This window comes from Denticeps clupeoides, unplaced genomic scaffold, assembly GCF_900700375.1.
Source record: "Denticeps clupeoides unplaced genomic scaffold, fDenClu1.1, whole genome shotgun sequence".
NCBI lineage: Eukaryota > Metazoa > Chordata > Actinopteri > Clupeiformes > Denticipitidae > Denticeps > Denticeps clupeoides.
Genome location: NW_021630117.1, coordinates 156,975 through 184,508, shown reverse-complemented (window position 1 = coordinate 184,508; position 27,534 = coordinate 156,975). Strand labels below are relative to the sequence as shown.

At 49.9% G+C, this 27,534-nt stretch overlaps 6 protein-coding genes across 20 annotated transcripts in view; 3 read left to right on the top strand and 3 right to left on the bottom strand.

Annotated features, from left to right (window-relative positions):
* Window positions 1-1,914: 1,914 nt before the first annotated feature.
* LOC114783795 (small vasohibin-binding protein) lies at window positions 1,915-3,388 on the top strand. The gene is made up of 3 exons (XM_028969298.1): window positions 1,915-2,050; window positions 2,131-2,269; window positions 3,060-3,388. Exons 2-3 carry the CDS (start codon window positions 2,156-2,158, stop codon window positions 3,168-3,170), a joined length of 225 nt encoding a protein of 74 aa, XP_028825131.1. The 5' UTR covers window positions 1,915-2,050; window positions 2,131-2,155; the 3' UTR covers window positions 3,171-3,388.
* A 1,017-nt stretch (window positions 3,389-4,405) lies between these two features.
* On the bottom strand, window positions 4,406-6,199 carry LOC114783796 (F-box only protein 2-like). The gene is made up of 6 exons (XM_028969299.1): window positions 6,096-6,199; window positions 5,712-5,755; window positions 5,503-5,629; window positions 5,324-5,416; window positions 5,037-5,181; window positions 4,406-4,951 (listed from the first exon to the last, which is right to left on the bottom strand). Exons 2-6 carry the CDS (start codon window positions 5,746-5,748, stop codon window positions 4,817-4,819), a joined length of 537 nt encoding a protein of 178 aa, XP_028825132.1. The 5' UTR covers window positions 5,749-5,755; window positions 6,096-6,199; the 3' UTR covers window positions 4,406-4,816.
* Window positions 6,200-7,158: 959 nt separating this feature from the next.
* LOC114783797 (F-box only protein 2-like) lies at window positions 7,159-9,314 on the bottom strand. Its single transcript, XM_028969300.1, has 7 exons — window positions 9,254-9,314; window positions 8,722-8,788; window positions 8,520-8,646; window positions 7,844-7,936; window positions 7,633-7,768; window positions 7,405-7,554; window positions 7,159-7,269 (listed from the first exon to the last, which is right to left on the bottom strand). The coding sequence occupies exons 2-6, from the start codon at window positions 8,756-8,758 to the stop codon at window positions 7,420-7,422; spliced, it is 528 nt and encodes a 175-aa protein (XP_028825133.1). The 5' UTR covers window positions 8,759-8,788; window positions 9,254-9,314; the 3' UTR covers window positions 7,159-7,269; window positions 7,405-7,419.
* Window positions 9,315-10,639: 1,325 nt separating this feature from the next.
* LOC114783794 (PHD finger protein 13-like) lies at window positions 10,640-14,185 on the top strand. The gene is made up of 5 exons (XM_028969297.1): window positions 10,640-10,779; window positions 11,015-11,055; window positions 11,142-11,243; window positions 12,626-13,250; window positions 13,339-14,185. The coding sequence occupies exons 2-5, from the start codon at window positions 11,017-11,019 to the stop codon at window positions 13,563-13,565; spliced, it is 993 nt and encodes a 330-aa protein (XP_028825130.1). The 5' UTR covers window positions 10,640-10,779; window positions 11,015-11,016; the 3' UTR covers window positions 13,566-14,185.
* Window positions 14,186-14,523: 338 nt separating this feature from the next.
* LOC114783793 (dnaJ homolog subfamily C member 11-like) lies at window positions 14,524-22,946 on the bottom strand. Of its 2 annotated transcripts, XM_028969296.1 has the most exons (17): window positions 22,845-22,946; window positions 22,597-22,726; window positions 22,433-22,506; window positions 22,223-22,324; window positions 20,490-20,618; window positions 20,236-20,358; window positions 20,090-20,163; window positions 17,762-17,951; window positions 16,726-16,811; window positions 16,490-16,606; window positions 16,192-16,347; window positions 15,921-15,990; window positions 15,786-15,843; window positions 15,575-15,717; window positions 15,370-15,499; window positions 15,209-15,282; window positions 14,525-14,761 (listed from the first exon to the last, which is right to left on the bottom strand). In XM_028969296.1, exons 1-16 carry the CDS (start codon window positions 22,911-22,913, stop codon window positions 15,257-15,259), a joined length of 1,677 nt encoding a protein of 558 aa, XP_028825129.1. In that variant the 5' UTR covers window positions 22,914-22,946; the 3' UTR covers window positions 14,525-14,761; window positions 15,209-15,256. The 2 variants fall into 2 exon arrangements, with proteins under 2 accessions (XP_028825128.1, XP_028825129.1); XM_028969295.1 differs by having other exon boundaries at window positions 14,524-15,282.
* Window positions 22,947-25,612: 2,666 nt separating this feature from the next.
* LOC114783789 (calmodulin-binding transcription activator 1-like) overlaps window positions 25,613-27,534 on the top strand; it is a 78,902-nt gene continuing 76,980 nt past the window's right edge. For all 14 annotated transcript variants that reach the window (XM_028969291.1, XM_028969288.1, XM_028969285.1 and 11 more), the window contains exons 1-2: window positions 25,613-25,722; window positions 27,294-27,398. In XM_028969291.1, coding sequence (XP_028825124.1) covers window positions 25,698-25,722; window positions 27,294-27,398 — 130 coding nt within the window. In that variant the 5' untranslated portion in view covers window positions 25,613-25,697. The remainder of the gene's footprint in view (window positions 25,723-27,293; window positions 27,399-27,534) is intronic.

Genomic DNA, 27,534 nt, shown 5'->3' with positions numbered 1-27,534 from the left:
TGTTTCCAGGGGGGGACTGTCCCTGTCACTACTCTGGTAAATGCGGTGAATGTAAATGAACGGTGATTCGTCTTCATCCGGCCTCCCTCACGCCACAACGAGTAAAATTCATGCATGAGGGACATCTCTGGCCAGGCCGCCCACCTCCGCCCGGTGCCAGCAGCAGCCGGCCCTGCCAGGCGGAGTCGCACAGTGGGGCGACTGTAGGCGTCTCCTTCAATTAGCCGTGTTTGGGCCGCCGCTCCCCGGGGGCGGCAGGGCCGCGATATTTTCTGCTGTGTCAATAAACCGCGCGGCAGACGGGAGAGCGACGGCGCCACCTGCAGGCCCCGCGCTGGTTTGGGGGCGCGCAGGCTGTCAGGCGGCCGCTCAGCCACACTGTGGTTATTCATGCGCTCGATTCACACCTGCGTCCCCAGCGGCGCTGCTGTTTGCACAGCTGGAGGCGTGTCCTCAACTGTCCCCCGGCAGCGCGGTCCTGATGACAAACCACGCGGGCCGGCGTGTTGCTGCTCGCGTACAATTATACGGCCGAACGCCGGAAAGCGAGGAGGTTCCAGAGGATGGGCTCGTTAAAGGGGGCATTATCGGTTCCGTATAAACGTTCTCCAAACACAAATACGGCGTTCTGGCCGGGCCTGGGCTCCACGCTCCTAAGTGCCATGCGGCCGCTGCCAAAACAAACAGGCGTAATGAGAAGCAGGTCCTGGTTAAGAGGCCGGCCCCCGGGCCCGGGACGTGCCAGGACTGCACACACTGAAGAGGCTGTCAGGAGAGGCCGTAAAAGAGCGCCTGTTCCTCGCCCCACGCGACACCGCCGAGGCCCTAACAAGCAGATCCTGTATTTCAGCATCAGCCACGGGAGATTTACGGCCTGCGGGGGTTATTCGGGCCGAAGGACGGAGGAGGGTCGGTATGCGGGACGGCCGCGGGCTTTTTTACGTATAGAATAGCATCTGCCTGTCCCACACACGATCACGCCGCGGCTCGAATAACAGCCGAACAGAAGCCGGCAGGCGAGGCCACGGGGAGCCGGCGTGTCCCAGCAGGAGCGCAGATTCACCCGACGTGTGTGGAGCATCTACACTTTACTCAAGGCGTGCCACCGCTCCCCAGAGGCCACCATTGTACTTGGATTTCTGGAGTTTTTGCAGCAGCAGCAGCAAAGCACCACCAACTTTAAATAATGCAAAACACCAGAGCACCCCGGTGACAAACCGGCATGTGACTGGCAGGCCAGTCTGTTTTTCACTTTTTCTTGTGCACGGATATGAGAGGGTTTGCTGCCTCAGCACACACGGCACAGTATTTTTTATATTGATATATACAACAATGCTTTTTACTTATATGATAATAATCGAGGACATTGAGCAGAGGGCATTCTTCTTTTGTTGTTCATTTCTGATCATATTAAAAAATATCTGGTTAATGTCGTATGTTTGAACATTTGCATTTTTGTATTGGACCATTTTATAAATAAATCATATAAATAAAAAAATGCAAATCTGTCATTGTTTTTGAATGATCACCTTTGTCACCATATGGTGATAAATGATGCTATTTCTGGGCCTGGATGCCGTCAGGCTGCACAGCAGAAACTTCTCCACCTGGTTCAGTAAAACGGACCAGTCTCATGGTTTCATCTTCCGTCCAGAACCTCACTGCCGCCCCCTGCAGCTCATCTCGGGAATTTAAGCAGGAACACGTTGCAAAATCCATTACTTTACATTCCTTTTCATGAAATCGTTCTCTGCCCGCTGAAATAACAACTAAAAAATACACACCGATGCTTATAAACGTTTCTGTTTTTCTTACAAAGGGGAAATTCATTTATAATTTGTACATGGATGTGTTTGGAATATTTCATAGACGAAACTACAATTTGAAAGAGCGACGAGGAAGGATTAGTTCCGGGTTGCGCGGGGCTTTGAGTTTGGATTTCCGGGTCATGTATTCGATCAGCTGGTAAACGGGGGGTAGTTTTTATTTTCTCCTGCTTTTTTCGTCGTTATAATCATTAATGGATCAATACTGGCTGTAAAGCGGCCTGGTGAGTATGTTCGCTCCATATTAAATATGAAAACGAGCGTGATCGATCCTGATGATTGGTGCTGGATCCGGGTGTTCTAGGCTGTGAAGATCTACTGCTGGAGGGATGGAGCCCGCCTGCCGCAAAGACAAGCAGAAGCAGCGAGAGACTCCGACCAGGGGGGATCGGTCTAGGCAGAAGTCCGCCCAGCAGGAGCTGAAGCAGCGGCAGAGATCCGAGGTCCCGGACCGCCGCAGTACCGAGTTCCACAGGCAGCCGCAGGACGAGAGCCCACAAATCTCCACTTTCATAGACTCACGAACGCCTGGCAACTTACACACACGTTGCTGTTTATAGTTGCTGCAGCCGATAAATTGCGAAATAATTCAGCCGCTCGTCCGTTTTCGCGAATGTTTCAAAATATTGAAAGACATAATTTAATCTACATTAATATAGCGCCTTTCAGCTGGGGTCAGATTTTTATACAAATCCATGTACATCCTGCACTTTCACACTTGTGGAAGCCGTAGATAATCGTGTTAGGGTTACATTTAGGGTGGTAGTAGCCTAGCGGAATGAACCAGAAGACCCAGGTTCAAACCCCACGTACTACCATCGTGTCCCTGAGCAAGACACTTAACCCTGAGTGTCTCCAGGGGGGGACTGTCCCTGTCACTACTGATTGTAAGTCGCTCTGGATAAGGGCGTCTCATAAATGCTGTAAATGTAAATTTGGAGTCAGGCTTTTATTTTGAAACTTTGCACAGAGTCAAACGCGCACCGAGTTATTTCATATTTCCACAATTTTTCGGCAGCAGCAACTATTACAAACCAACGTGTGTGTAAGTTATCAGACATTCTTGAAGATCTCTGGGTTACTGTTTAACGAGTAGGAGAAAATCTAGCGAAGATCTGTGACTGCCTGTTGAATACAGAACTTTACTAAGGTGTCCTCATCTTCATTCTCCAGACAGCGACAGTGAAATCTGCATCCTCATCTTCATTCTTCCCTTTTTTTTATTTTTTTCAGATCTATGCCCTGAACAAGGTGATGACGGAGCTGGAGCAGCAGCAGTTTGATGCCTTCTGCAAGCAGATGCGCTCTCAGACCGAGTTGGACCACAAGATGATTCCATCCTGACTGTTACGTGTCAGAAGTGTTTAAATTCAGGAGGTATTAATAAAACACAGTGACATGGGGTCAGAAACATGGTAAAAGCTGACAGGAAATTACCGACGTTTTATTACAGCGTGGTGTGTGAATTCTTGATCACTCAAGTCTGGTCTTGAGGTATTAATGGAGTAAATTTACTGTGTATTTCTACAGTGCTCCGAAGTAAAAATGTGTTTTCTACACTGGCTTATTATTATTGTGTGTGTAACTGCAGCTCAGATTGAATGGAGCCTTAATAACTGTCATAGCAGGGATGTGATCTGGTCGTGATTGAAAAGCAGCGGGTAGTTGCTAGAAACAATGCAATGATGTCACGACTTTTATTCCTAATTTACATGCTGACTTGAATACTCTGGTGAGGCAGCAGGGTGACCGCAGGGTGGCAATCGATTTAATTGAAAATTACACGTTGTGAGATAATTTAACATCAATACGAGTTCCCCGAGCCTGTCAAAGGTCCTGCGGTGGCTAGAAATGGTGATAGGTGGTATAAAGAGTGTTTTGGTCGTTCTGCTTCACCATTCAGAGAGCGGCAGCTCAGTCGGTTGGATCGGGAATTTGTCCCCTTGTGACGTCATAAGGGGAAAGGTCACCTCCCGTTTCTCAACCCAGAGAATTTCCCGCCCCTAAAACATTATCTCCACCATCATGGCTTCCAAACGTGTGAAGCATTTCAGTCACTCGGTGATTGGATGTAAAAATGAGCACGAATGTTTTTTTTTTTAAGTTCCGTCACGCTAGACTCCGTAGAACCAGCGGGTTCATTTTATTTATTCTGGAAAAAACGCGACACGACTTCCTGTCTGCACCAAACATTGTGGTTGGTGAACGGTGTTGATGACGCTCAACTTCTATTGGCCGCTCTCCTCCTCGTCCCGCCTCTCACCTCCTCATTAGCATTTAAAGCTACAGACGGTGAGACGTCGCGTCCTGGGAAGTCTCATTGTGGAACTGGATCAACGTGGCTGTAATTCTGCACCACGAGACCTCAGATACAGAATTAGGGGACCAACAAGACCGACGTTAAAAAAAATGCTCATGTCTTGGGACCTTTAATGGCTGGCTGATGGCTGGCAGCGCTTTTACTGTAAAGGGAGCAGGACTATGAAGAAGATGATCAGCGTCACTGATTCATCACTCCTGGCCCTGATCCTGCATGCGTGAGCGGAACCTTCGGAAGCAGGGAACACAAAAGCTGCATATCTGTCCAGGTAAATAAGGTTTAATAGAAGGCCTCGATGCGTTAGTGCAAAATCGCAGCAGCAGGGTTACTTGGGATTTACATTTGGGGCATTCGGCAGACGTCCTTGTCCAGAGCGACTTGCAACGTGCAGCGTGGTTAATGCCATTTTAAACATGCCGTGTTACTTCCTAACATTAGTTATTACTACTTTAGTTATTCTTACTACTGTTAAGATGTTTCATGTCATGTCGAAATAACGTAGTGGTTTAGGCTTTCTGGGTGGGAGTTGTTCTTGGAAACGCGTAACAAATAGAACTGAATGTGACTTGAGCAGACGGAGTTGGACATGTCCTCCGGTTACATACAGGACAGATAGAACTGAAATATGAAACTAAGTTAACAGAGATGAAGCCTCTGCTACCGACGATCTCTACATCTCCACTTTCACTGAGCTCCCCGTTACTCTCACCCCAAACCATCCGTCCCAGAACTTGGTGTCTTGTCCTCCGTGCTCGAAGGAAATGAGGCGCAGGCCAGGGCCGTAGTCTGAGAAAGTGTGTCTCACCTGGAGAAAATGTCAGAGTGATGTTTAGAGCAGGATTACATCGTGTCCTGGCGAAATTAAACTGTCCTGTCCAGTTACATCCTACCTCTTTCCAGGAAGTACCATCATTGTCACCGTCAGGGTCAAGTGTCACATTTTCGATCTTAAACTCTTGCAGGACTTCCTGGTTTTCGTCCAGCAGATACACAGTCAGCTGGTAGATACAGCCACAGTCGGTGCGGCCAGAGTACCTACACACACAGGCAGAGTTCATCACCAGAACCTCCGAGGACGTCCAGTCCACCTTCACCACTATCTGCAGATGCCCACAATACCAGAAATGGATCCCGTCTGGATGCTGTATGTGTGAGTTTTTCTCTTGCTGGTGCTCACCAGTCCTCCACGGTGACGGCTGGCTGTGTGTCCAGTTCCTCTGGAGAGAACCCCTCTGCCACCAGGTCGACCACCTGTCTCTTCAGACACAGCCTGGGGACGAGTGGAGGACACACACACATTCATCAGTGCAGTTACCATCAAAAATCCAAAGCCCTGCGGACACAGCAACTTCTTACTCGTATGACGTGGCGAAGAAGTGGGCGAAGCCGGGATCACAGTGTTCATGTCCACAGTCACCTGGCATGTCCTCCACACGCCACTGACTGCCACCGTTCTCAGTCAGGTCCCAGAATTCCAGCTGCTCTGGAAGGGGCGTAATAAGGGACGTAAACGTATTCAACTGACCGCTCCTAAAACCGACCACTGACTATTCCATTATATTTACCGTCCCCGTTGGGGTTGTGGAGGAGGTTTCTGGCCATGGCTGAACTGAGGAGAAAACGAGAATCTCTCTGAATCGTTGCATTTCAGGACCTGATGCTTTTATAGCCGGCTCAGCTGCTGAGGTCAGCAACTGTCCAGCTGCTGACCAGGCCGGGGCGTGGCGGGGTCAGCACCATCCACACGCATCGGATCACCTGGACATTTGTCTTACTTTTGTACAGAAACTAAAACAGAGTGAATAAAAAGGTTGTATTCATAGTTGGGGGTCCTAGTGAACCAGAACTGATCGCTTCATCCATGGTAACATGGAAGCACGTTGTAAGTCGCTCTGGATCAGGGCGTCCGCCAAATCCCGTAAAATGTAAATGTAACGCAGACTCCTTACCTGGTCCTCGAAGGGTGGAAATGTCTCTCCTGCCGCGGTCCGCTGCTGTTTAACCGGACACTTCCCGGTTCCGACGCCTGCCTCCGCAGTGGAGGCTCCGCCCCCTCCGCTGACAGCCAATCAGGGTGCGGAGGCGTCATTAAAAGGGGAGGAGACTAACCGCTGCAGGGAAACGAATCGTTTTTATAGTAATGACTACATTCCCGATTATATTTTACGTCTGGATGACGTCATGACGCGCTCTGCGGAAGCCACCAGGAAGGATCCTGGGTAAATGGGTCTCGAACACAGGACCTTGGAATGTCGGGATTTACCAGACGCCCTCATCCAATCAGTTTTTACAGGGACAGTCCCCCTGGAGACAGAGTCCCCCTCAGAGTTAAGTGACACAATGGTAGTAAGTGCGGTTTGAACCTGCGACTCTTCTGGTTTGTAGGTGAGCTACTAGCACCCTCATCATCCAGGTTCCTTGGTGGTCACATAGTTCATCAAGGGTGGTAGTAGCCTAGCAGGTAACACACTCGCCTATGATCCAGAAGACCCAGGTTCAAACCCCACTCACTACCATTGTGTCCCTGAGCAAGACCCAATGGGGGACTGTCCCTGTAACTACTGAATGTAAGTCGCTCTGGATAAGGAGGACATCTGGTAAATGTTGTAAAGTGGATAAACTCACATGAACCATCAGGCCAAGGACCTGATCAGCTGTGTCATTGCCTGGTTTGGGAACTGCCACACCCTCCAGCACATGAGCTGCTCATCAGGGGTCTCTCCCCCGCTTCGAAGGCCACCAACTCTGACATGACACTCTGTCATTTACTGGACTTTATAACCCCTGCACTGTCCATGTCATACTGTCTGAACATTTTAAAGCTGACTGAAGGGTCTTCCTTAAAACCTATTCCTGCCCTCCCTGGATCAGGTTCCTCAAACCTGTTCTAGGTGCTTTTAAAGTGCAGAGAGACACACAGAGAACGAGACTACAAGACTGTACAGATGACAGTGGACTTCAGAAGACATCCCACAACATTGCTCCCACAAACACGATTCTGATTCTGATAGAGTTCAGTTTATTGGGCATGGAAGACAGGAGTGGACAGTGAGTGTGGAAGGCAGATGAAGTCCGAGGTTCGCAGTGGCTGCAGGTGGAGTCCCGGCCTGGCGGCGCTTCAGTCTTCAGACCCCCACAAACAAATCAGACATCGTTTGTTAAATCCCTACATGCTTTGCATTCTTAAACAAGCACGACTTTTACTCAGTTTGCATGCATCCAGCAGACATTATAAAACACAAATTAATGCAAACCCACCTGCTGGTCCCCATTTTATATTTCCACCGTCACCGAGCTCCGGGTGACCCTCACGCCGTACCACCCGTCCCAGAACTGCGAGTCTTTCCCTCCGTGCTCAAAGGAAACGAAGCGCAGTCCAGGGCCGTAGCCCAAGAAAGTGTGGCTCACCTGGAGAAGAATATGAACCTTTTTACACCAGACATGCACAGAATACAGAAGGAACACAAAAATCTGCGAGGGCTTGACCTTCTTCCAGGAAACATCTCCACTCTGAGGGTCAAGCAGGCCATCTTGACTGAAGTTGTCCATCATCTCACGATTTTCATTCAGCAGATACACATTCAGCTGGTAGACACTCCCACAGTCAGGGCGCCCGGAGAACCTACATAGACTCCATCATGAACCGCTCAGAGCACAGAGCCACACCCATGCGGGGCGGAGCCAGAGTGAAACTCACCAGTCCTCCACGGTGACGGCTGGCTGGGCGTCCAGCTGGTCTGGAGAGAAGCCCTCTGCCACCAGGTCAACCACCTGTTTCTTCAGACACAGCCTGGAGATGAGAGGAGTACATTGAGACGTCTCAACTTCCACCATCAACACAATCTGATTGGGGCAGTGGTGGCCTAGCGGTTAAGGAAGTGGCCCCGTAATCAGAAGGTTGCTGGTTCGAATCCCGATCCGCCAAGGTGCCACTGAGGTGCCACTGAGCAAAGCACCGTCCCCACACACTGCTCCCCGGGCACCTGTCATGGCTGCCCACTGCTCACTCAGGGTGATGGTTAAATGCAGAGGACACATTTCACAGTGTGCACCGTGTGCTGTGCTGCTGTGTATCACAAGTGACAATCACTTCACTTTATCACTACTAAGACGTTGTAAGACGTCACTCTGGATAAGGGCGTCTGCCAAATCCCTTAAATGTAAATGTAAATATGTAACACACTCGCCTGTGAACCAGAAGTCCCAGGTTCAAACCCCACTTACTACCATTGTGTCCCTGAGCAGGACACTTAACCCTGAGTGTCTCCAGGGGGGGACTGTCCCTGTAACTACTGACTGTAAGTCGCTCTGGATAAGGGCGTCTGGTAAACGCCTCAAATGTAAATGTAAATGTAATACTGGACAGAACTTACAGGAAGGAGGTGGCGAAGTAGTGGCTGGTGGGGGAGTCGCCGCCGTAAAGAGGACTGTCCGGTGCCATGTCCTCCACACACCACTCACGGCCGCCGTTCTCAGTCAGCTCCCACGATTCCAGGCCCTCTGAGAACCAAGAGAGCGTCAGCAGAACTCGGCATGTTTCGCGCAGTGGGTTCTTTCATTCGGTGCTCCCCTTACCGTCCCCACTGGGGTTCCGGAGGAGGTTTCTGGCCATCACCGATTCAAACAGTCAATTTTCAGACAACTGGAAGAAGGGGAAAGAACTGATGAACAGCCACAGGAGGGGATTCGTATTCCTCAGTCTACCCGAATCCACCTGTTTATCTCCCCGTCTGAATCTGTCATAATTTAACATATTTACCATTAAATCACAATTTAACCACATGTCTCATCCAAATCTAATGGGTGCTTGCACAAAAAAAACATGAAAAACCAGCTAGTCTCAATATCTGGGTGTGGTGGGCTTGAGCGATGTGAACTGGTCCTACTGGTCCGAAAGGTGATATCTCATATCCCCATCTTTTGTTATTAATACCCTCAGCTGAATTCAGCCTGACCAACCCACAGAACATGGAAAGAACACCACAATCCCTTCATCTCTGCTGTTCACCAGCTCTGCACCAGCATAGTAAACTCTGCACACTTTCACTTTCCTCATATCTCATCGGGCAGACGCAGGAAAAGCAGCGAGAAATGAAATTCAACTCACGGACGTGCTGATGTGCATTCCGCTCTGCCGACAGATCCAGAGTGTCTTGTGTCTGGACGAGACCTCACATCACCTGACAGCCACGCCCATCATGCATACATGTACGTATCCAGAAGCTCGTTCTGTGGTTGGTCTGCCCTCCTCCTCCCTTCGGCCCATCCCGACGCAACCCTGCCCATTTAACTGGGTTTGGGGCCGGCAACCTGGAATGCACTGTCACCTGCGTCCCCAGTGGCTGGGTTATGAAGAAAGCCCACATTGTATACCTGTCCGTTTCTGTAAGATGGAGAAGAAGGTGGAAAAACGTGTAGTTGACAAGTTATAAGTGAGTGAGTTATATTTATTAGGACATGGTATTGTCTAGAAGCAGTCTTTTCTTTGGTTGTGAATTTCAGCAGATATTTCCATCCTGAAACTTGATTGTGTTTCGGGTTGCTGTTAAAGGATGGACTGTAAAAAAAAAAAAAAAAAGGAAGCGGCCCCGTAATCAGCAGGTTGCCAGTTCGAATCCCGATCTGTCAAGGTGCCACTGAGGTGCCACTGAGCAAAGTACCGTCCCCACACACTGCTCCCCGGGCGCCTGTCATGGTGCCCACTGCTCACTCAGGGTGATGGGTTAAATGCAGAGGACAAATTTCACTGTGTGCACCGTGTGCTGTGCTGCTGTGTATCACATGTGACAATCACTTCACTTAAAAAAAAAAACTGATGTGGGACGGAGAGATCCAGAAGGTCTTTCAGGCCAACAAGCACACACATCCAATACACCATTTCCATTTTTCCATTTATATATATATAAGTTGGAAATTTATATGGAGTCGAGAAATGGTGTATTGGATGTGTGTGCTTGTTGGCCTGAAAGACCTTCTGGATGTAAATTTCCAACTTGTGGGACTAATAAATGATAATTTTATCTTATCTGACGTCTGGTCACCCTACCTAAAAAATTAGGGGGAACACGTATAGAGGGTGTGGCTGCCAGAGCAGACACAACCAGAGAATTCGTCCGGCAGTTGGACACCAACACGGGGAAGGGAGGCTGCGCCACCGTGCGGCCTAATTAATAAACGAAAAGTCATCCGCAGCCGCGGAGCCGCGCATGTGCAGTATGTGTTTGAGGAGACGAGCCGCGCATGTGCAGTAGGGGTTTGAGAATAGCGGAGCCGCGCATGTGCAGTAGGGGTTTGAGGAATAGCGGAGCCGCGCATGTGCAGTAGGGGTTTGAGGAGACGAGCCGCGCATGTGCAGTAGGGGTTTGAGGAATAGCGGAGCCGCGCATGTGCAGTATGTGTTTGAGGAGTAGCGGAGCCGCGCATGTGCAGTAGGGGTTTGAGTAGCAGAGCCGCGCATGTGCAGTAGGGGTTTGAGGAGCGAAGCCGCGCATGTGCAGTAGATCGCCTGTCAGTCAGAGCTTCCTAGAGCTGCTGCTGCGCCGCTGTGGTCCTCGGGGAGAAAATTGTTCGTTTTAGTGAGCAGCTCGCGTACTTTGACGCTGGCCTCCTCCGCGCGTCCTCCGTTTATCGAAGGTAAGTGAACGACTGCGCTGTCGTCGTGTTCATCACGCGTTTCACCTCGAACGCGGCTTGTTGTTGCGGGGGAGCTAACTGCTAACAAGACACTCTGCTAACTGCTGTTAAACTTGGGGCAGGCGGAGCAGCTGGATTATGATGATGATGATTTTAAACGTCACAGTTGCTGGATAAAATCTACACGACTCGTTTGTCTGGGTTTAAACGGCGCTCTTGTGTGGTTGTTTTGTAGAAATGGACCGGGCTTCTCCTTCATCCACGCTGGGAGCTCAGGTGGGTCTTCTTCTCTAAATAATGGCTGGCTGGTCGTTTCGGGCGCAGATGATGAAACGTGGGCCGCGTCTGCTGCTCTGTTGCAGGCCTGCAGGCCAGAGTGCCGGAGGAAGCGCACGGTGGAGGACTTCAACAAGTTCTGCACCTTCGTCCTGGCCTACGCCGGTTACATTCCGTACCCGCAGGAGGTGAGTTCCAGCAGCTCGCCTGCTCCCAGGCCGCACGGAAGCGCCGCTTACAGGGCCGGTGTGGGAGGCCGCGCCCGGCTGGCTGTAGGGGGCGGCGTTCGGGCGTCGCTTCCGCCCGTCAGTGCTGCTGTTGATACTTTGTTTGATCCACAGAGTTGGTGGTGGCACTTCGGGCAGCCGCTCTGCCAGCCTTCCCCCTGCAGTGCCCTGCCACTCCTCCTCTTCCTTCTCCTCTTCTCCGTCACAGAGGGTCCCCCCAACCCCAGCCCCCTGTCCCAGGGTAAGAGGGGACCGAGTCTCCACCACGATCCATTCCAAACCCTGTCTGTTGACTTCATGCTCCACAGCCACGTTTCCTCTGGAAGTGGCCCTTCAAGATTTGACTTGAAAATGTCTCATTATTTAACATTAATACGAGTTCCCCAGCCTGTCTATGGGCCTGCAGTGGCTAGAAATGGCGTGTAAAGGGTGCTGACCCACCAAGGTGCCACTGAGTAAAGCACCGTCCCCACACACTGCTCCTCGGGCGCCCGTCATGATGCCCACCGCTCACCGAGGGGGACGTTAAATACAGAGGACACATTTCACAGTGTCACCGTGTGCTGTGCTGCAGTGTTTCACAATGACAATCACTTCACTGTCATTCTGCCTCAGATAGCGGCAGCTCAGATGGTCTGGATTTTGTCCCCTTATGATGCCATAAGGGGAAATGTTACTTCCTGCCTGCACCAAACATTGTGGTTGGTGGATGGTGTTGATGACGTCATTTCCGCGAATGCCCAGTTACTTCTATAGGCCGCTCTCCTCCTTGTCCCCCCTCTCTCATTAGCATTTAAAGCTACAGACACCGAAACGGCGCGTTTCCTGGGAAATCTGGATCAAAGTGACTTTTATTCTGCAGCAGGGCTGAAAGAGACCTCAGAAACAGAATTAGGGGACCAACAAGACCGAAATGAAGGCAAAAAAAAAAATTCTTCATGTTAGGGAACCTTTAACAGTGCTGCTCATATCAATAAGAGCAAGTGAAGAAGTCAGTGGCACATGCAACCTGCTGTGGAATCAGATCCTTGGTCCTCCTCTGCAAGCGTTTACTGCGCCTTAATTTAAACATTTGGACCATGATGTGACACATTTTGCTGTATTTTCTCAATACTCCTTATTTTGTGTCCCTTCATTTGGTCAAAGTTGTTGTGGCAGCTGGGTGGATGCTTCACCTCCTCTCCTCTCGTCTGCAACCATGAGGAATATGAAGTGGAAACGTCTTTCTTTGGTTTCTCTGGTTTGACTGCGCTGGACTGGATGAGTGTCTGTGAGAAGCTGCAGGGATTTTCTGACTCTTGATGGTTTTTTTGGGTTTTTTTTTTTTTTTTTCTCGTCCACAGGAGGCTCCACTGAGGAGCAGCTCCAGTCCGCCCAACAGCACCGGCAGCACAGTGGACAGCGACGTCTGGGACCCGCAGAGGCTCACGGCCGATTTCCGCTCTCCTGCCGTCCCCGCGCCAGCCCCACCCAGCAGCTTCGTCCTGGGCTCGGATGCAAGACGGCCTCGGAAGCACCTGCTGCTGGAGCACAGGCTGGAGAAGGTGAAGAAGAAGAAAGTGTGGAAGGGCGTAGATGGTGCTGGCCTTAGCAGAACAGGATGGACATGTAGTTCTCTGCCCGAGTTTTCAGTCAGCAGGACCATTAAAGAGGAACCCAGCGATGACCTTCCTGTCCCCCTCCCCGTGCCGAGCAGAGACCACGTCCACACTTCTGTAGACGCCGAGGGGCTGGTTGTCTGTAAACAGGAGTCCGACTCGAGTGGGGAGGGGCGTGGCTGGTGCTCTGAGCCCAGAGGCGAGCGGCATGAGGGCGGGGCAGGACTGGTGAAGGAGGAGGAGGAGGAAGATGAAGAAGAAGAAGAAGAGGAGTTCCCTGGAACCCGGACTGTATTCCGGCAGGGAAAACAGGTGGTGTTCCGGGACGAGGACGGCTCTGCGGACGATGAGGACATTATGGTCGACTCGGGTAAGACTGAGAGTCCCAACATCGTCACCTGATTAACACGCTTGTTTGTAAAACGTTCTCGCGTTTTTCTCCTGTTCTGCGTCTCCAGACGATGACTCGTGGGACCTGGTCACGTGTTTTTGCATGAAGCCCTTTGCTGGACGCGCCATGATCGAGTGCAACGAGTGCAGCACCTGGATCCACCTGTCCTGCGCCAAAATCCGCAAGTCCAACGTCCCGGAGACATACGTTTGCCAGCGGTGTAAAGACTCCAAGTTTGACATTCGCCGATCGAGGCGCTCACGCCTGAGTCCCCGGCAGCACGTATTAGACTGAAGGGGGCGCTCGCTCCCCATCCCCGCAGGCCACAGCCCGCAAGATCACTTTACAAACATCTATTATTATGGCCCGGCGATGTGACGCGCTGATGACACACAAACTACACATCCCATAATGCAGTGCGTACCTTGCTGACAATTTGAACTCCCTACGAGTTTGCACGGCACTTTGGCACAAAAAATAGAATTTCGAGCGGCTTCACCAGCCATTTGCAGTCGACGTGCCGAAAACGCTCCTGTGCAGATTCAGCTGCAGTGCAAAGATCACGTTCAACCGAAGCACTGCATTATGGGATCTGTAGTTTGTGTGTCTCATATCGCCGTGCCGTGATGATAGATCTACGTAAAGCGGTCTCGCGGGATGTGGCCTACGCGCCGCAAGTTTGACACCGCTGCTTTGTAAAATAACTTGTTCCCATGGCGATCGCGCCTGTGCGTGAGGTGTTTGGATCGAACGCTGGGCGTGCTGCTGCTGCGCCGTCGCAGGGGTGTAAATATTTTACATGGATTTGTTATATCAGTAAAGTATAAAAGTGCAATTTGGTTGGATGCGGGTTCGAGTTCATGTGTTTTATTTATGTATGTATATACAATGCATTAAATGTCATATTTCCCAAACTCGCCCTCCACTCCGCAGCATATAGACTTTTCAGGAATTTGGGATCATGCTGCACACAGCAGCTGATTACCTGCACGCACACACTCACACACCCTCTCTGTGGCCCTGTGGATTTCTCCTGTAGACGTCACGGTGACCTGAAGAGCAGCTCGTGGACTCAGGTGGACCGGTACAATTCTGTATGACGTACACTTGCCGCTGAAAACAGACCAGTCGAATAAAGGACTTTAGTTTGTCAGTTCCTGTGTCCATGAAGTGCCCTACTGAGTGACTCTTCAACCAGAGATTGCAGTTCAGGACTTTAGGGTTTAATATAAGCACAGATTCCAACAGCAGGGAATTTAACGTTTTTATTCATTTTATTCATTTTTTTTTTTTTTTAACACTTCGTCTATCTGCAGCAACCCCATGACAGGATGCGAGGTGATGGAGCTTCTCGTGAAGACCTTTCTGACTTCCTGGGGGTACGGTGAACACTCATCACATGAGGGACGGGCAGGAGGATGGAGGATGGTGGCGCGGATTCTGGCCGTTTTATCCAGGTACATGATCCGCAGATTGGATCATGCTGGTTTCTAAAATGAGGTTTAGTTGCAGATTAGGATCAAAGGTCTGAATAGAGACCCGAACACATGGTTCTTTAAATCAATTCCAAACCCAGGAACATCTGCTCAACCCTGGTAGGACAATGAGGGCAAATGAATTCCCTTCACTTCCAGGGCAGGAAACAAGGTAGCATGGAACACAAGGCATGTTCACTCCAGGAATGGACATGTAGGTGTCTCACACACACACACACACACACACACACAGTTTCCCCGCTTCACCACCTTCTAGATGTGGAGCACCTGCTGAACCCTGCAGCTTCTGTGAAACTGTTCTATCACCATTAACACCATGAGATTATAGGTCATAAATAAAGATGGAGTCGTTAATTTCACACCGCCAATCGTCATAAATCTGCTGGAATATTGCTGGACAGTAAAAACAGCAGTCGTGTCCAGTCTTGCTTCCAGTCAGACCTTTTGTGCTTTCCGGGGATTACAGAAGGGTGAGGGACGAGGGTTCTCCTACGTGTCTGAGTCGAGCCTGTGTGCTGTGGAACAAAACAGATGCAGCGTTGTTTTATTAGAACGGGATGAAGTGAAACTCTGCAGATTGTGAAGGTGAGGAACGTCCTCACATTGTTTAGGTATCCGCAGGGCTTCTGTGTCCCCTGACAGAACCTGGTGCATCACACCGCGGAACTGGTACAGCAGCTTCAGGCTCTTCTCCTCACCCACGCAGGGGTCGTAGAACCCAGGAAGACCAGCCTGAGGGGTGAGAACCTGCGTCAGAACCACCTCCCGGGCCTGAGGGAGCTGCTTCTACGTGACTGTAGAACTTACCTTGGCGGCTTCTGTCAGGATGAGTTTGGAGTCTTTCACCAGGCACTGGAGAGGTACGGTCACATCAATGACCTTTGCCCTCTCGTTCTTGCGACTGCTGTCCGTCACAAACTTCCCGTACCAGGCGTTGAGGATGATGAGACCTAATCAGAGATCATCCATGAAATCACCAGCCACCAGCAAGCGCACCCCTGAAACGGCTGCAGCTCACCCATCTTGGACTCTTCTGCCTCGATGATCCTCCTGACGGACTCCTGCATCAGCAGAACCTGCGGGCGCAGGCAGACAGAAGAGTCAGCAGGCGAGGGAGCGTCCCGCACCGTGAAGCCCTTTCCCCGCCACTTACTGACGTCTCCGCCTCCTGCTTCTTCTTGGCGATGTCCGTGGCCGAGTCCTCCCTTCGCTTCTTCAGCTCCCTGCACAGAGAACCTTCGTCAGCAGCAGAACTTCTCCACGTACAGCACCATCACACCATCTTCTACGCAACGTGACGAATGTACATTTACCTCCCCCCTGGGGACAGTCCCCCCCTGCTCAGGGACACGATGGTAGTAAGTGGGGTTTGAACCTGGGTCTTCTGGTTCGTGTGTGTGTGTGTGTGTGTGTGTGTTACATACTGTTCCTTCTGTGTTCGAACGTATGGCGTCACGATCAGTTTCTGCACGGCCAGGTAGATGAGGAGGGGTCCGGCGGTGGCGTAGAAGGCTGCGCTGGGCAGCAGCTGGTCGGTCAGGTGGACGGGGAAGAGGTACGTCTGACTCGCCCTGTTCAGCCTGCAGAGGAACGTTTCTGCATCATGTCTCTGCGAGGAGTGGAACTGGGCGGGGTGGGTGTGGTCTGAGCTCTGAGTTACGTTGCTCCATCAGGGTGACACAGCTGGAGGGATTATAATCATCTGTAGGGTGTGGTCAGTACCTGAGTTTGAGGGACACGCCCTGCGGGACGCCAATGCTGACAGTGGCAGCGAGGACGCTGTGTTGGCTGATCTTCCTCTCAGCGCCGTACTCCACCACTGTCCCAAAAAACCCCGTCCTTCAGAACACACACATGCAGCTCAGACCTCAGCAGGTGTGTGTGTGTGTGTGTGTGTGTGTGTGTGTGTGTGTGATTTTACAGCCATATCTTCTTCACATGAAGCTCTGTACACCTACTTGAGTGAAGCCTTGATCTTGGTTTGGTCTTCATCCTGGAACTTATACTGGTAGCTCATCATCAGATACGAGTGAGGAACACCCAGCTGGAGAAAAGGGGTGGAGTCAGAATTGGTCACAATGACACTGCACACACACTTTACTGGAAATACATTTTCTGTAAAAATCTCTCCAGCTATCAGGACATGAAATAAGAAACATCCAGCCCCCATGTGTGTTTGTGCATTTTTGTTGTGTGTGTTGGTGTGTGTGTATAAGCGTGTTTGTATGCGTGTTGGTGTGTGCATGTGTATGTTTGTGTTTTGCGTGTTTGGTGTGTGTGCGTGTTTGTATGCATGTGCATGTATGTGTGTGTTTTGCGTGTTTGTGTCTGCGTGTTGGTGTGTGCATGTTTGTGCTTGTGTATGTGTGTTTGTGTGCATGTTATTATGCGTGTGTGTGCGGGTGTTTGTGTGTTTATATGTTTGTGCATGTGTCTGCGTGTTTGTATGTGTGTGTTTGCAGGTGCATGTTTGTGTGTGCAGGTGTTTGTGTGTGTGTGTGTGTTATGCGTGTTTGTGTGCATGTTATTGTGCGTTTGTGTGCGGGTGTTTGTGTGTTTATATGTTTGTGCGTGTGTGTGTTTGTGTCTGCATGTTTGTGTGTGCAGGTGTTTGTGTGTTTGTGTTATGCGTGTTTGTGTGCATGTTATTATGCGTTTGTGTGCGGGTGTTTGTGTGTTTATATGTTTGTGCGTGTGTCTGTGTGTTTGTGTCTGCGTGTTTGTATGTGCATGTTTGTGTGTGCAGGTGTTTGTGTTATGCGTGTTTGTGTGCTTGTTATTGTGCGTTTGTGTGCGGGTGTTTGTGTGTTTATATGTTTGTGCGTGTGTGTGTTTGTGTCTGCATGTTTGTGTGTGCAGGTGTTTGTGTGTTTGTGTTATGCGTGTTTGTGTGCATGTTATTGTGCGTTTGTGTCTGCGTGTTTGTGTGTGTGTGTTTGCGTGTTTGTGTGTGTGTGTTTGCGTGTTTGTGTGTGTTTTCTTCCCTGGCATCACCTGCAGTGCCAGTGTGAAGTGACTGGTTTTGGTATCCCGGACGACGCTGGTTGTCATGGCAGACTGGCTGCCCCAGCGCCACTGCAGGTACCCCATGGTGTTCTGGTCAAGGTGGCGCGCCATCATGGTGCTGGCGTTGGGCCGAACCCCTCGGGTGGAGAACTGCAGGCCACACTGCGCCGTCATGAAGCTGGGGACACGTCCACACACTAATGAACCAGACGCTAGTAACCGCGGTCGAACTCGGTGGTTCCCCTCAACAACAACAACAACAACATTTATATAGCCCAAAATCACATACAGTATGTCTCAATGGGCTTTGACAGACCCTACAGTTGACACCCCCCACACTTGACCCTTCTGCACACAAGGAAAAACTCCACACAAAAAAACCTCTAGGAGAGAGAAAAAAAGAAAGGAAGAAACTTTGGGAAGGAGTGATAGAGAGAGGGACCCCCTTCCAGGGTAGAGTGAGCCTGCAAATGGTGTCAGTGCAGGGTTGGGGATGATATAATAATAAGTCCTACGGTTGTAGGGTTGGAGAAGTCCAGGATGTAGTCAGTGTCATGGTCTAGATTACGTGTCCATAATGATGTTACTGGTCCATTTGAAGATCCCTGAAGCTGTAGTTGTAACGGTGGTGGTGGCTGTGGTGACCCTCTGGTTTGTTTCATGTTTTGTCCTTGTTAAGCAGTTGTCAGGAACCAGGTTCTATCTGCTGGTCTGATCACTGGGGTCTGCCAGTAGTCTGGACGCTTGATTCCGTGCCTCGGAGAAAAACAAACAGAAGCAGCGGCAGACGGCTGCACTGTACGACCGATACTGAAATATGTGGTTATAGTGGTATATTGGTGCTACAGTGGTCCAGTACCCTAACTAGGACAGCCTAACTGGCAAAAAGAATAGCCAGCAGTTGTAGGGTTTTGTTCTCCTTGTTCTACACCGCAGGGTATATAGAGTCTATATCAGAGTCGTCCCGAGCGGGCCGTTACGCTGCCGGTCAGCGTTTTCACTGCTCCATTTCCATACAGCCACGGCCCTGTCAGCTCTGGCAACATTCAGCTTTTTAAAAGTTCGCCTTTCTTGCACGTTACGGCGTCAGTCCAGAGTGGAAAGTCCCTGAGAGTTCGGGTGTCTGATGGTCTGAAGTGGTGAGGACAAGTGGTGGTAGATGGGCTTTTGCTGGAAGTGGAGACGCTGCTGCCCTTTCTTGACTGTTGAGCTGGTGTTGACATTCCAGGAGAAGTTCTCCTCTAGATTAACAGCGAGGAACTTTCTGTCCTTGACACACTCCACACAAGATCTGTCAATGTTCAGTGGAGAGTGGTCCCTCCATTGTCTTCTGAAGTCAAAAGTCATCCCCTTCGTTTTTGTCCACGTTCAGAAACAGATTGTTGACCTTACACCCGTCTGTCAGTGGTTGCACCTCCTCTCTGCTGATTCTTGCTGATGAGATCCACCACAGTCATGCCATCAGCAAACTTGATGAGTGTGTTGGAGCTTCGCTTCGCTGCCCAGTCGTGGGTCAGCGGGGTGAACAGCATTACACTGAGCACACAACTCTGAGGAGCAATCAGGATAGACTGAGGTCCCTCAGTCAGGAAGTCCAGGGTCCAGTTGCAGAGGGAGGTGTTCAGGCCCAGCAGGCTCAGCTTCTCGACCAGGTGCTGAGGAACGATGGTGTTCAATGCTGAACTGAAGTCTATGAGCAGCATTCGTGTGTATGTGTCCTTATTGTCCAGGAGGGTGAGGGTCAGATGCAGAGATGATGAATTGCATAATAAAGTGTAGTGATTGTCACTTGTGATACACAGCAGCACAGCACACGGTGCACACAGTGAAATTTGTCCTCTGCATTTAACCCATCACCCAGGGACACGACACTGAAGACCTCTTCAGCACGGGGACAATGGTGGTGGCCATGAGACACGCTGGAGCGGCAGTGGTGCTCAGTGAGATGTTGAAGATGTCGGTGAGAATGTTTGCCAGCTGCTCTGCACATTCTCTGAGCATCTTCCAGAGAGCTTCAGGAGGTCTGCTAGAGATCTCGCCCTGTGTTCGTGTAGTTTGATTAGGTTGCTGTGTGTATAAGATTTGTTCCCGGTGTGTTTTTGTCCCTTTTTTAGTCCGTTTATTTGTGGTGATTGTCTGGTAGTATGAAGCTTGACTTTAAATAAATGCACTTTTGAACAGTTTGTTAGATTTTGGTAACTCTGCGTCCCCCGTCCCCTGCACCCGTCCCCCCGCAATATCTGGTACCTCTACCCTCCTCGTCCCCCCTCGTCCACGGAAACCACGGGTCTAAATGTCATTTAACCAGCCACTCACCAGCGTGGGGTCAAGTTACGGAAGACCTTCATCCCAAACAGTGGCCCGCGTATGTCCCCTGCGCCGAACTCCAGCTGTGGAAACATGTGCTGAGCTCAGTGTGTGTGTGTGTGTGTGTGTGTGTGTGTGCGCGTGCGTGTGTGTACCTCTCCCCAGCCCCTGGTTGAGGTGACACGTTTCAGGCACAGGTTGATGTTTCCTCCTCCGCTGCCATTGTGGGTGGACAGTGAGCCGGACAGGACCGCTGTGTCTTTGGCCGTTAAAGGTGCCTGCAGGACGAACAGACACACAACTCAGCTGAGAGGTGTTACGTCCCGCGGTCATGTGATGCGTGGTCTGTATGTTCTGGCATTGTTCTGGAATGTGCATTTGAAATGTGTGTGTGTGTGTGTGTACGTGCCTCGATCGACTGGGAAATGTGCATCCTGTTGATCTCAACATGGGGGAGTCGCCCGCCCGGCGTGTCTTCATAGTCCTCCTCGCAGCGATCAAACAGGTCAGTGGCGTCCACGCCAACGCTGATGGTGCCCTGTGTGCCACACATACAGACACCAACATGCTCTGGATGTGGTCTGCAGAAGATGGGCGTGTCTCTTGCTGAAGATATCCAGTTCCTGCACTCTCACAGAACCCTTGTGGTATTCTCCAAAGTCCTGCCTACGTAGAGTGGGCGTGGCCTGTTAAACTGCACTTATGTTGTCAGTGTTACAACCACTCGTGTTATATTGGGCTTTGGGACGGACTCCACGTGACCATGGTGGGAGTGTAGTAGAATGACATCGATCCCCATGAGATAAAACATAAAGATGTATGTTGTATCCTGCCGGTTCTGCATTCCGGGTCGTAGTTTCCCTGATTCCCTGCTTGTGTGTATCTGTCGTATGAAGTATAAATGCATCCTGGCTGTTTCTGTTGCAGATTTAATTCCCTGTGTCCTCCGATCCCTGATGATATCGGATGTCCTTCTGTCTGCTGTGTAATAAAACAACCGTACATCTCTGTACAATAGATCTCTGACATTAAGTAAGTTGGTGTAAAAAATGTATGTGTGTATATAGTAAACATACTGTTTATTAATTAATTGTTTTAATTATCAACACATTTTCTCTCAATGCTGCATAAGTGCTGCTGGAATATATTATTCATAATAATAATTTTTTTTTTTGTATTGTCTCGTCCTGGTGTCGTCGGGCCACCTGTGTGCGTGTTGGTCTTCTCTATTTTGTGTGTGTGTGTGTGTGTGTGTGTGTGTGCGTCCCTTTTAGGCTGCTGTGGTGGGTGGAGCTTCCCGCCTACTGGCTCTGCCTGCTGCTGACCGATCGGCTACCACAACACATAAAAAGAGACGTTGGTGTAGATTCAGGAGGTCTGCTAGAGATCTCGCCCTGTGCTTATGATTGTGTAGTTTGATTATATTGCTCTGTGTGTTGGTCTGTCCCCTGATACCTCCCTCCCTTTGTTAGTCCTTCATATTGTCTGTGTTTATTTCTGGAGAATTTACTAATTCTGCGACAGACCTCCCCTGCCTTCCTGCTGAGATACAGAGTCAATTTAAGTCCAGGCTAAAGACACACATAACAGTTAAAACTCCCATATACTATGATGCTCATCTCACCTAGGCTGTCCTAGATCGTCCATCTACCGTCACCATTCAGTCCCAGATACCCGAGTTTAATCTAGTTCTCTACATCCTGGTTCACCACAGCCACCAACACCGTAAAGGCTACAGCTCCGGGGATCTTCAAATGGATAAGTGGCATTAAAATGGACATTTCTCTTTCCTGGATAAACCATCACCAACCCTGCACTGACACCACTTGCAGGGTCACTCTACCCTGGAAGGGGGTCCCTCTCTGTATCACTCCTTCTCAAGGTCTCTTCCTTTCTTTTTTTTAAGTGAAGTTTTTCCTTGTGTGCAGAAGGGTGAAGTTTGGGGGGCGGGGTCAACTGTAGGGCCTGTCAAAGCCCATTGAGACATACTGTATGTGATTATGGGCTATATAAGAAATAAATGTTGCTTATGAATGGTTGCTTACCAGCATATAGCTCCACTGTAAATAAATGCACTTTTGTAGTTTGTCAACCTTCGTGTATCTCTACCCCTTTCCCATAACCCATCTATGCGTCCTGCACCTTTGGATTGGTCCTCTGCTGCAACCTCCTCTCATCTCGTTCTCTCTGGAGACGCTCATACTCCTCACGGATCTCAGCAGGGGTCTTCTTCCTCTCCACAATCTGCAGTCACACACACACACACACACACACACACACCATTATATCAGAGAGTACAATCAATGTCAACTGTTAAATACATATTTAGTACACATTTATACAGACACGTACCTCCCAGCCTTCCACCTCCAGGCCCCTCTTCCCAAACAGGTCATATATGGCTCTGGACTGAGGGTCGTTGAGAACTGTGCAGAACAGGAAGACGTGTGTTTCCACCCTTCTGCCTTGATCAGCCCCCGGTGGAGCATGGTGGAGCATGGTGTCGGGAGCCCTACCTTCATAAGCCTGGTGCACCAGATTGAAGAGCTGCTCGGCCTGCCGCTTGAGCTCGGGGTCTCGGTGCTTGTCCGGGTGATACAGCATGCACAGCCTGCGGTAGGAAGCCTTCAGCTCCTCCTGCGTGGCCTGCAACACACAAGTTCTCCTCACATGCACGTCACATCCCCCTAACGATGCTGCGCTCATGGGGTCGGACGTCGGGATTCGCGACCCCTGACCCCACACGCGACAAACCGGCGCTCACCTCGCGCCGCACGTTCAGCAGCGAATAAAAATCATCCGCGTCCGAATCCGCGTCCAGCGGCGCCGCCATGGCTGCGCATCTCCTCCACCTCCCCCACTCGCTGGCTGGAGATCTGCGCCGAAACGCGGGGACAGCGCCATCGTGCGTTCAGGGGTCGCAGCCGCCCGGCATCCAAACCACTTCCACAACGAGGGGAAAAAAACCTGGTTCCGTGGGGAGATGTTTCTTCAGAACCAGGCTCTCCACGCCATCAGAGAGGGAAGTTATAAAAAAAACGTGGTTCCATTATAAAAAACGTGGTTCCGTTACAAAAAAACTGGTTCTGTGGGGAGATGTTTCTTCAGAACCAGGCTCTCCAGGACATCAGAGAGGGAAGTTATAAAAAAACGTGGTTCCATTACAAAAAACGTGGTTCCATTACAAAAAACGTGGTTCCGTAAAGAGATGTTTCTTCAGAACCAGGCTCTCCATGCCACCAGAGAGGGAAGTTATAAAAAAAACGTGATTCCATTACAAAAAAACGTGGTTCCATTACAAAAAACGTGGTTCCGTAAAGAGATGTTTCTTCAGAACCAGGCTCTCCACGCCATTAGAGAGGGAAATGCCAAAAAACCTGGTTCCGTGAGGAGCTGTCCCTTCAGAACCAGGCTCTCCATGCCACCAGAGAGGGAAATGACAAAAAACGTGGTTCCATTATAAAAAATGTGGTTCCATGAGAAGCTGCCTCTTCAAAACCAGGCTCTCCACGCCATCAGAGAGGGAAATGACAAAAAATGTGGTTCCATTACAAAAATTGTGGTTCTGAGAGGAGCTGTCCCTTCAGCACCAGGCTCTCCAGGCCATAAGATAGCGAAATTACAAAAAACGTGGTTCCGTGGGGAGATGTTTCTTCAGAACCAGGGAAATGACAAAATACGTGGTTCCATTACACAAAATGTGGTTCCGTGAGGAGCTGTCCCTTCAGAACCAGGCTCTGCACGCCATCACAGAGGGAAATGACAAAAAACGTGGTTCCATTATAAAAAAAACGTGGTTCCATGAGGAGCTGTCCCTTCAGCACCAGGCTCTCCATGCCACCAGAGAGGGAAATAACAAAAAACCTGGTTCCATTACAAAAAACGTGGTTCCGTGAGAAATTCTCTTCAAAACCAGGCTCTCCAGGACATCAGAGAGAGAAATTACCTCTTTATAGCAGTAGCAGCAGTAATGATGTAAAGAACTACGGTTGATGATCGGTATTAGTAGGTTGGTCGGTTGATGATCGGTATTAGTAGGTTTGATTGGTTGATGATCGGTATTAGTAGGTTGGTCGGTTGATGATCGGTATTAGTATGTTTGTCGGTTGATGATCGGTATTAGTAGGTTTGATTGGTTGATGATCGGTATTAGTAGGTTTGATTGGTTGATGATCGTATTAGTAGGTTTGATTGGTTGATGATCGGTATTAGTAGGTTTGATTGGTTGATGATCGGTATTAGTAGGTTGGTCGGTTGATGATCGGTATTAGTAGGTTTGATTGGTTGATGATCGTATTAGTAGGTTTGATTGGTTGATGATCGGTATTAGTAGGTTGGTCGGTTGATGATCGTATTAGTAGGTTTGATTGGTTGATGATCGGTATTAGTAGGTTGGTCGGTTGATGATCGGTATTAGTAGGTTTGATTGGTTGATGATCGTATTAGTAGGTTTGATTGGTTGATGATCGGTATTAGTAGGTTGGTCGGTTGATGATCGGTATTAGTAGGTTTGATTGGTTGATGATCGTATTAGTAGGTTTGATTGGTTGATGATCGGTATTAGTAGGTTTGATTGGTTGATGATCGGTATTAGTAGGTTGGTCGGTTGATGATCGGTATTAGTAGGTTGGTCGGTTGATGATCGTATTAGTAGGTTTGATTGGTTGATGATCGGTATTAGTAGGTTTGATTGGTTGATGATCGGTATTAGTAGGTTGGTCGGTTGATGATCGGTATTAGTAGGTTGGTCGGTTGATGATCGGTATTAGTAGGTTTGATTGGTTGATGATCGGTATTAGTAGGTTGGTCGGTTGATGATCGGTATTAGTAGGTTTGATTGGTTGATGATCGGTATTAGTAGGTTGGTCGGTTGATGATCGGTATTAGTAGGTTTGATTGGTTGATGATCGTATTAGTAGGTTTGATTGGTTGATGATCGGTATTAGTAGGTTTGATTGGTTGATGATCGGTATTAGTAGGTTGGTCGGTTGATGATCGGTATTAGTAGGTTTGATTGGTTGATGATCGTATTAGTAGGTTTGATTGGTTGATGATCGGTATTAGTAGGTTTGATTGGTTGATGATCGGTATTAGTAGGTTGGTCGGTTGATGATCGGTATTAGTAGGTTGGTCGGTTGATGATCGGTATTAGTAGGTTTGATTGGTTGATGATCGGTATTAGTAGGTTGGTCGGTTGATGATCGGTATTAGTAGGTTTGATTGGTTGATGATCGGTATTAGTAGGTTTGATTGGTTGATGATCGGTATTAGTAGGTTGGTCGGTTGATGATCGGTATTAGTAGGTTTGATTGGTTGATGATCGTATTAGTAGGTTGGTTGGTTGATGATCACTACTGGCGATCGATCATCTAACTGTGATTATTGATGGCCAGGGGTCACAGGCGCTTATTGATGACCCTGCAGATCCGTTAGTGTCTGGTCCCCCAACGCCGCTGATTGGCTGGGAGCCTGTCAAGGAGGCCCGCCCCCACCCCGGACCCGCCAATGGCGCTCCGCCCCGCGCCCCTCCCCTCCCCGTCCTCGGCCGGGAGCGCGCGTGGTACCCGGGCGCGAGGAGGAGGAGGAGGAGGAGGAGGATGTGGCGCGCGGAGGGGAAATGGCTGCCGAAAACAAGCCGGAAGGTAAGAGGGGAAACGGCGACGTTTTTCAGCGTCTCGGGGGGGCGAGTGACGCGGACGCAGCGACGTTTTCGCTGGGATTACGCGCGTCCGTCCGTCCGTCAGTGATGAGGAGCGGAGGTCCTCCTCCGCCAGCTGGAGGATGGAGGCGAGGAGATGCCGTGGATTAATGGTGCTGTTTTTTCCCGTCTTCTGAGGAGACCCCTGATGATGGTCCTGGTGTGTAGAACGACGGAGGTGGTGTTGTGATGGAGATCACGTGCTGAGGTTCTCCTCGCTTTAATAACAGGCACCAGAACGAGGCAGCAGGACAGAAATCGGGATATTTCACGTCAGTGTCCCCTTCACTGTGGGACTGAGTCCTCCAGCGTTCAGCACAGGTCTCTGTTGTCACCGTTCGGTGACGTAATTTGAACAACCCTCCTACCTCCTACAAGCTCCTGCCTTTGAATCGGTCACAGGACGTTCTACATTCTCATTCAAAATGAAAGTTCTCATGATGCCCTTCACATAACACCATCCCAGCTCCAGCCACCAGGGGGACACGTTGAGCTGCGGTGCATTCAAGGTCCTGCAAACTCTCCAGACAACCTGAAGTCTCTCAAAGTGACGTGCAGGATATCAGAACACGTGTTCTTCTGCAAAAGCTACCATTTATTCTGCTGCTGGCTGCCGTAGAAGACTTTATTTCAGGTCCACATGTCCACTGTCCATCTCAGGTCAGGTTCTAGGAGAGCAGCCGTGAATCAGCTGCTATATCTGGGCGCAGAGATTTCACTTCCTGTGAATCATGTACCTGCGTTGTCCAGGTCTCTGAGGCGTCCCCCGCACTCCGCTCTCACCGTGGCCTCGGGAGGTCCATAAACATCTCGCGCATTCATGCGTCCCTCCGTCCCACCTGGCCCTGAGAAGAAAATATGAATCTCTGGATGGACTTTATGGTCTTTAAAACGACTTGTCCCGTCTTCCTGGATCTGATCTTCCTGCTTTATTTTGAGAAATTGCTCAATGTTCTGCACTACATCGCGTCAGTGTGATTGATCACCAGTTTGTTCACCTTTCAACTGGTTTCTGTATATTCTGCGTAAAACAGCACAAAGAGCCACAAAAAGTACTTTTTACCAGCTGTAGAACCGGCAGCAGAATTGGCTGGCAAACCGGCTGAAGAACCATCAGCAGAACCGGCTGTAGAACCATCAGTAGAACCGTCTGTAGAATAGGCATTAGAACCGCCTGTAGAACCAACTGCAGAACCGGCTGTCGAACCAGCAGTAGAACCGGTTGTGCAAATGGAAGTAGAACCGTCTGTAGAATAGGCATTAGAACTGCCTGTAGAACAGACTGTAGAACCAACTGCATAACCGGCTAGAACCAGCAGTAGAACCGGCTGCAGAACTAGGATAGACCGGCTGTAGAACCGGCAGCAGAATTGGCTGGCAAACCGGCTGAAGAACCGTCAGCAGAACCGGCTGTAGGAATGGCAGTAGAACCAGCGTTCATGTAGTTTCTGAAGGCACAAAAAGCGAAAGTTTTGGTTATTTTGGATCTTGATGTTCCACCTTTCTTCATTTCAGGACTGAAGAGGGCGCGGAATCCGGATCGAATGTACAGGGCCGCCGTGGGCTACACGGGCCACGCCCCTCCTAAGGCAATCAGTGGTGACGGAGACGGCAGTAACAGTAAGAGCGCCGAACATCGTTCGACACACCCACCCACCCCGCTGTACCAGGCTCCGCCCGCGTTGAAAATGCGCGGAGTAGCGAGTTCTTCATATGAATGTTCTTAATCACACGAGCCGAGAACCCAGCCTGTGGA

Coding starts and splice junctions, on each gene's coding strand:
- LOC114783795 (XM_028969298.1), top strand. CDS start 2,156: ATGGAGCCCGCCTGCCGCAAAGACAAGCAGAAGCAGCGAGAGACTCCG. Junction 2,270..3,059: donor AGCAGCGGCAGAGATCCGAG/GTCCCGGACCGC, acceptor TATTTTTTTCAG/ATCTATGCCCTGAACAAGGT.
- LOC114783796 (XM_028969299.1), bottom strand. CDS start 5,748: ATGGCCAGAAACCTCCTCCACAACCCCAACGGGGACG. Junction 5,417..5,502: donor TTCTTCGCCACGTCATACGA/GTAAGAAGTTGC, acceptor ACTCGTCCCCAG/GCTGTGTCTGAAGAGACAGG. Junction 4,952..5,036: donor ATGGTACTTCCTGGAAAGAG/GTAGGATGTAAC, acceptor CATTTTCTCCAG/GTGAGACACACTTTCTCAGA.
- LOC114783797 (XM_028969300.1), bottom strand. CDS start 8,758: ATGGCCAGAAACCTCCTCCGGAACCCCAGTGGGGACG. Junction 7,937..8,519: donor TACTTCGCCACCTCCTTCCT/GTAAGTTCTGTC, acceptor TCTCATCTCCAG/GCTGTGTCTGAAGAAACAGG. Junction 7,769..7,843: donor GCCGTCACCGTGGAGGACTG/GTGAGTTTCACT, acceptor GAGTCTATGTAG/GTTCTCCGGGCGCCCTGACT.
- LOC114783794 (XM_028969297.1), top strand. CDS start 11,017: ATGGACCGGGCTTCTCCTTCATCCACGCTGGGAGCTCAG. Junction 11,244..12,625: donor ACATTCCGTACCCGCAGGAG/GTGAGTTCCAGC, acceptor TCTCGTCCACAG/GAGGCTCCACTGAGGAGCAG. Junction 13,251..13,338: donor GGACATTATGGTCGACTCGG/GTAAGACTGAGA, acceptor CTGCGTCTCCAG/ACGATGACTCGTGGGACCTG.
- LOC114783793 (XM_028969295.1), bottom strand. CDS start 22,913: ATGGCGGCGCCGCTGGACGCGGATTCGGACGCGGATGATTTTTATTCG. Junction 22,727..22,844: donor TGCTGAACGTGCGGCGCGAG/GTGAGCGCCGGT, acceptor TGTGTGTTGCAG/GCCACGCAGGAGGAGCTGAA. Junction 20,359..20,489: donor ACATTTCCCAGTCGATCGAG/GCACGTACACAC, acceptor TTCGTCCTGCAG/GCACCTTTAACGGCCAAAGA.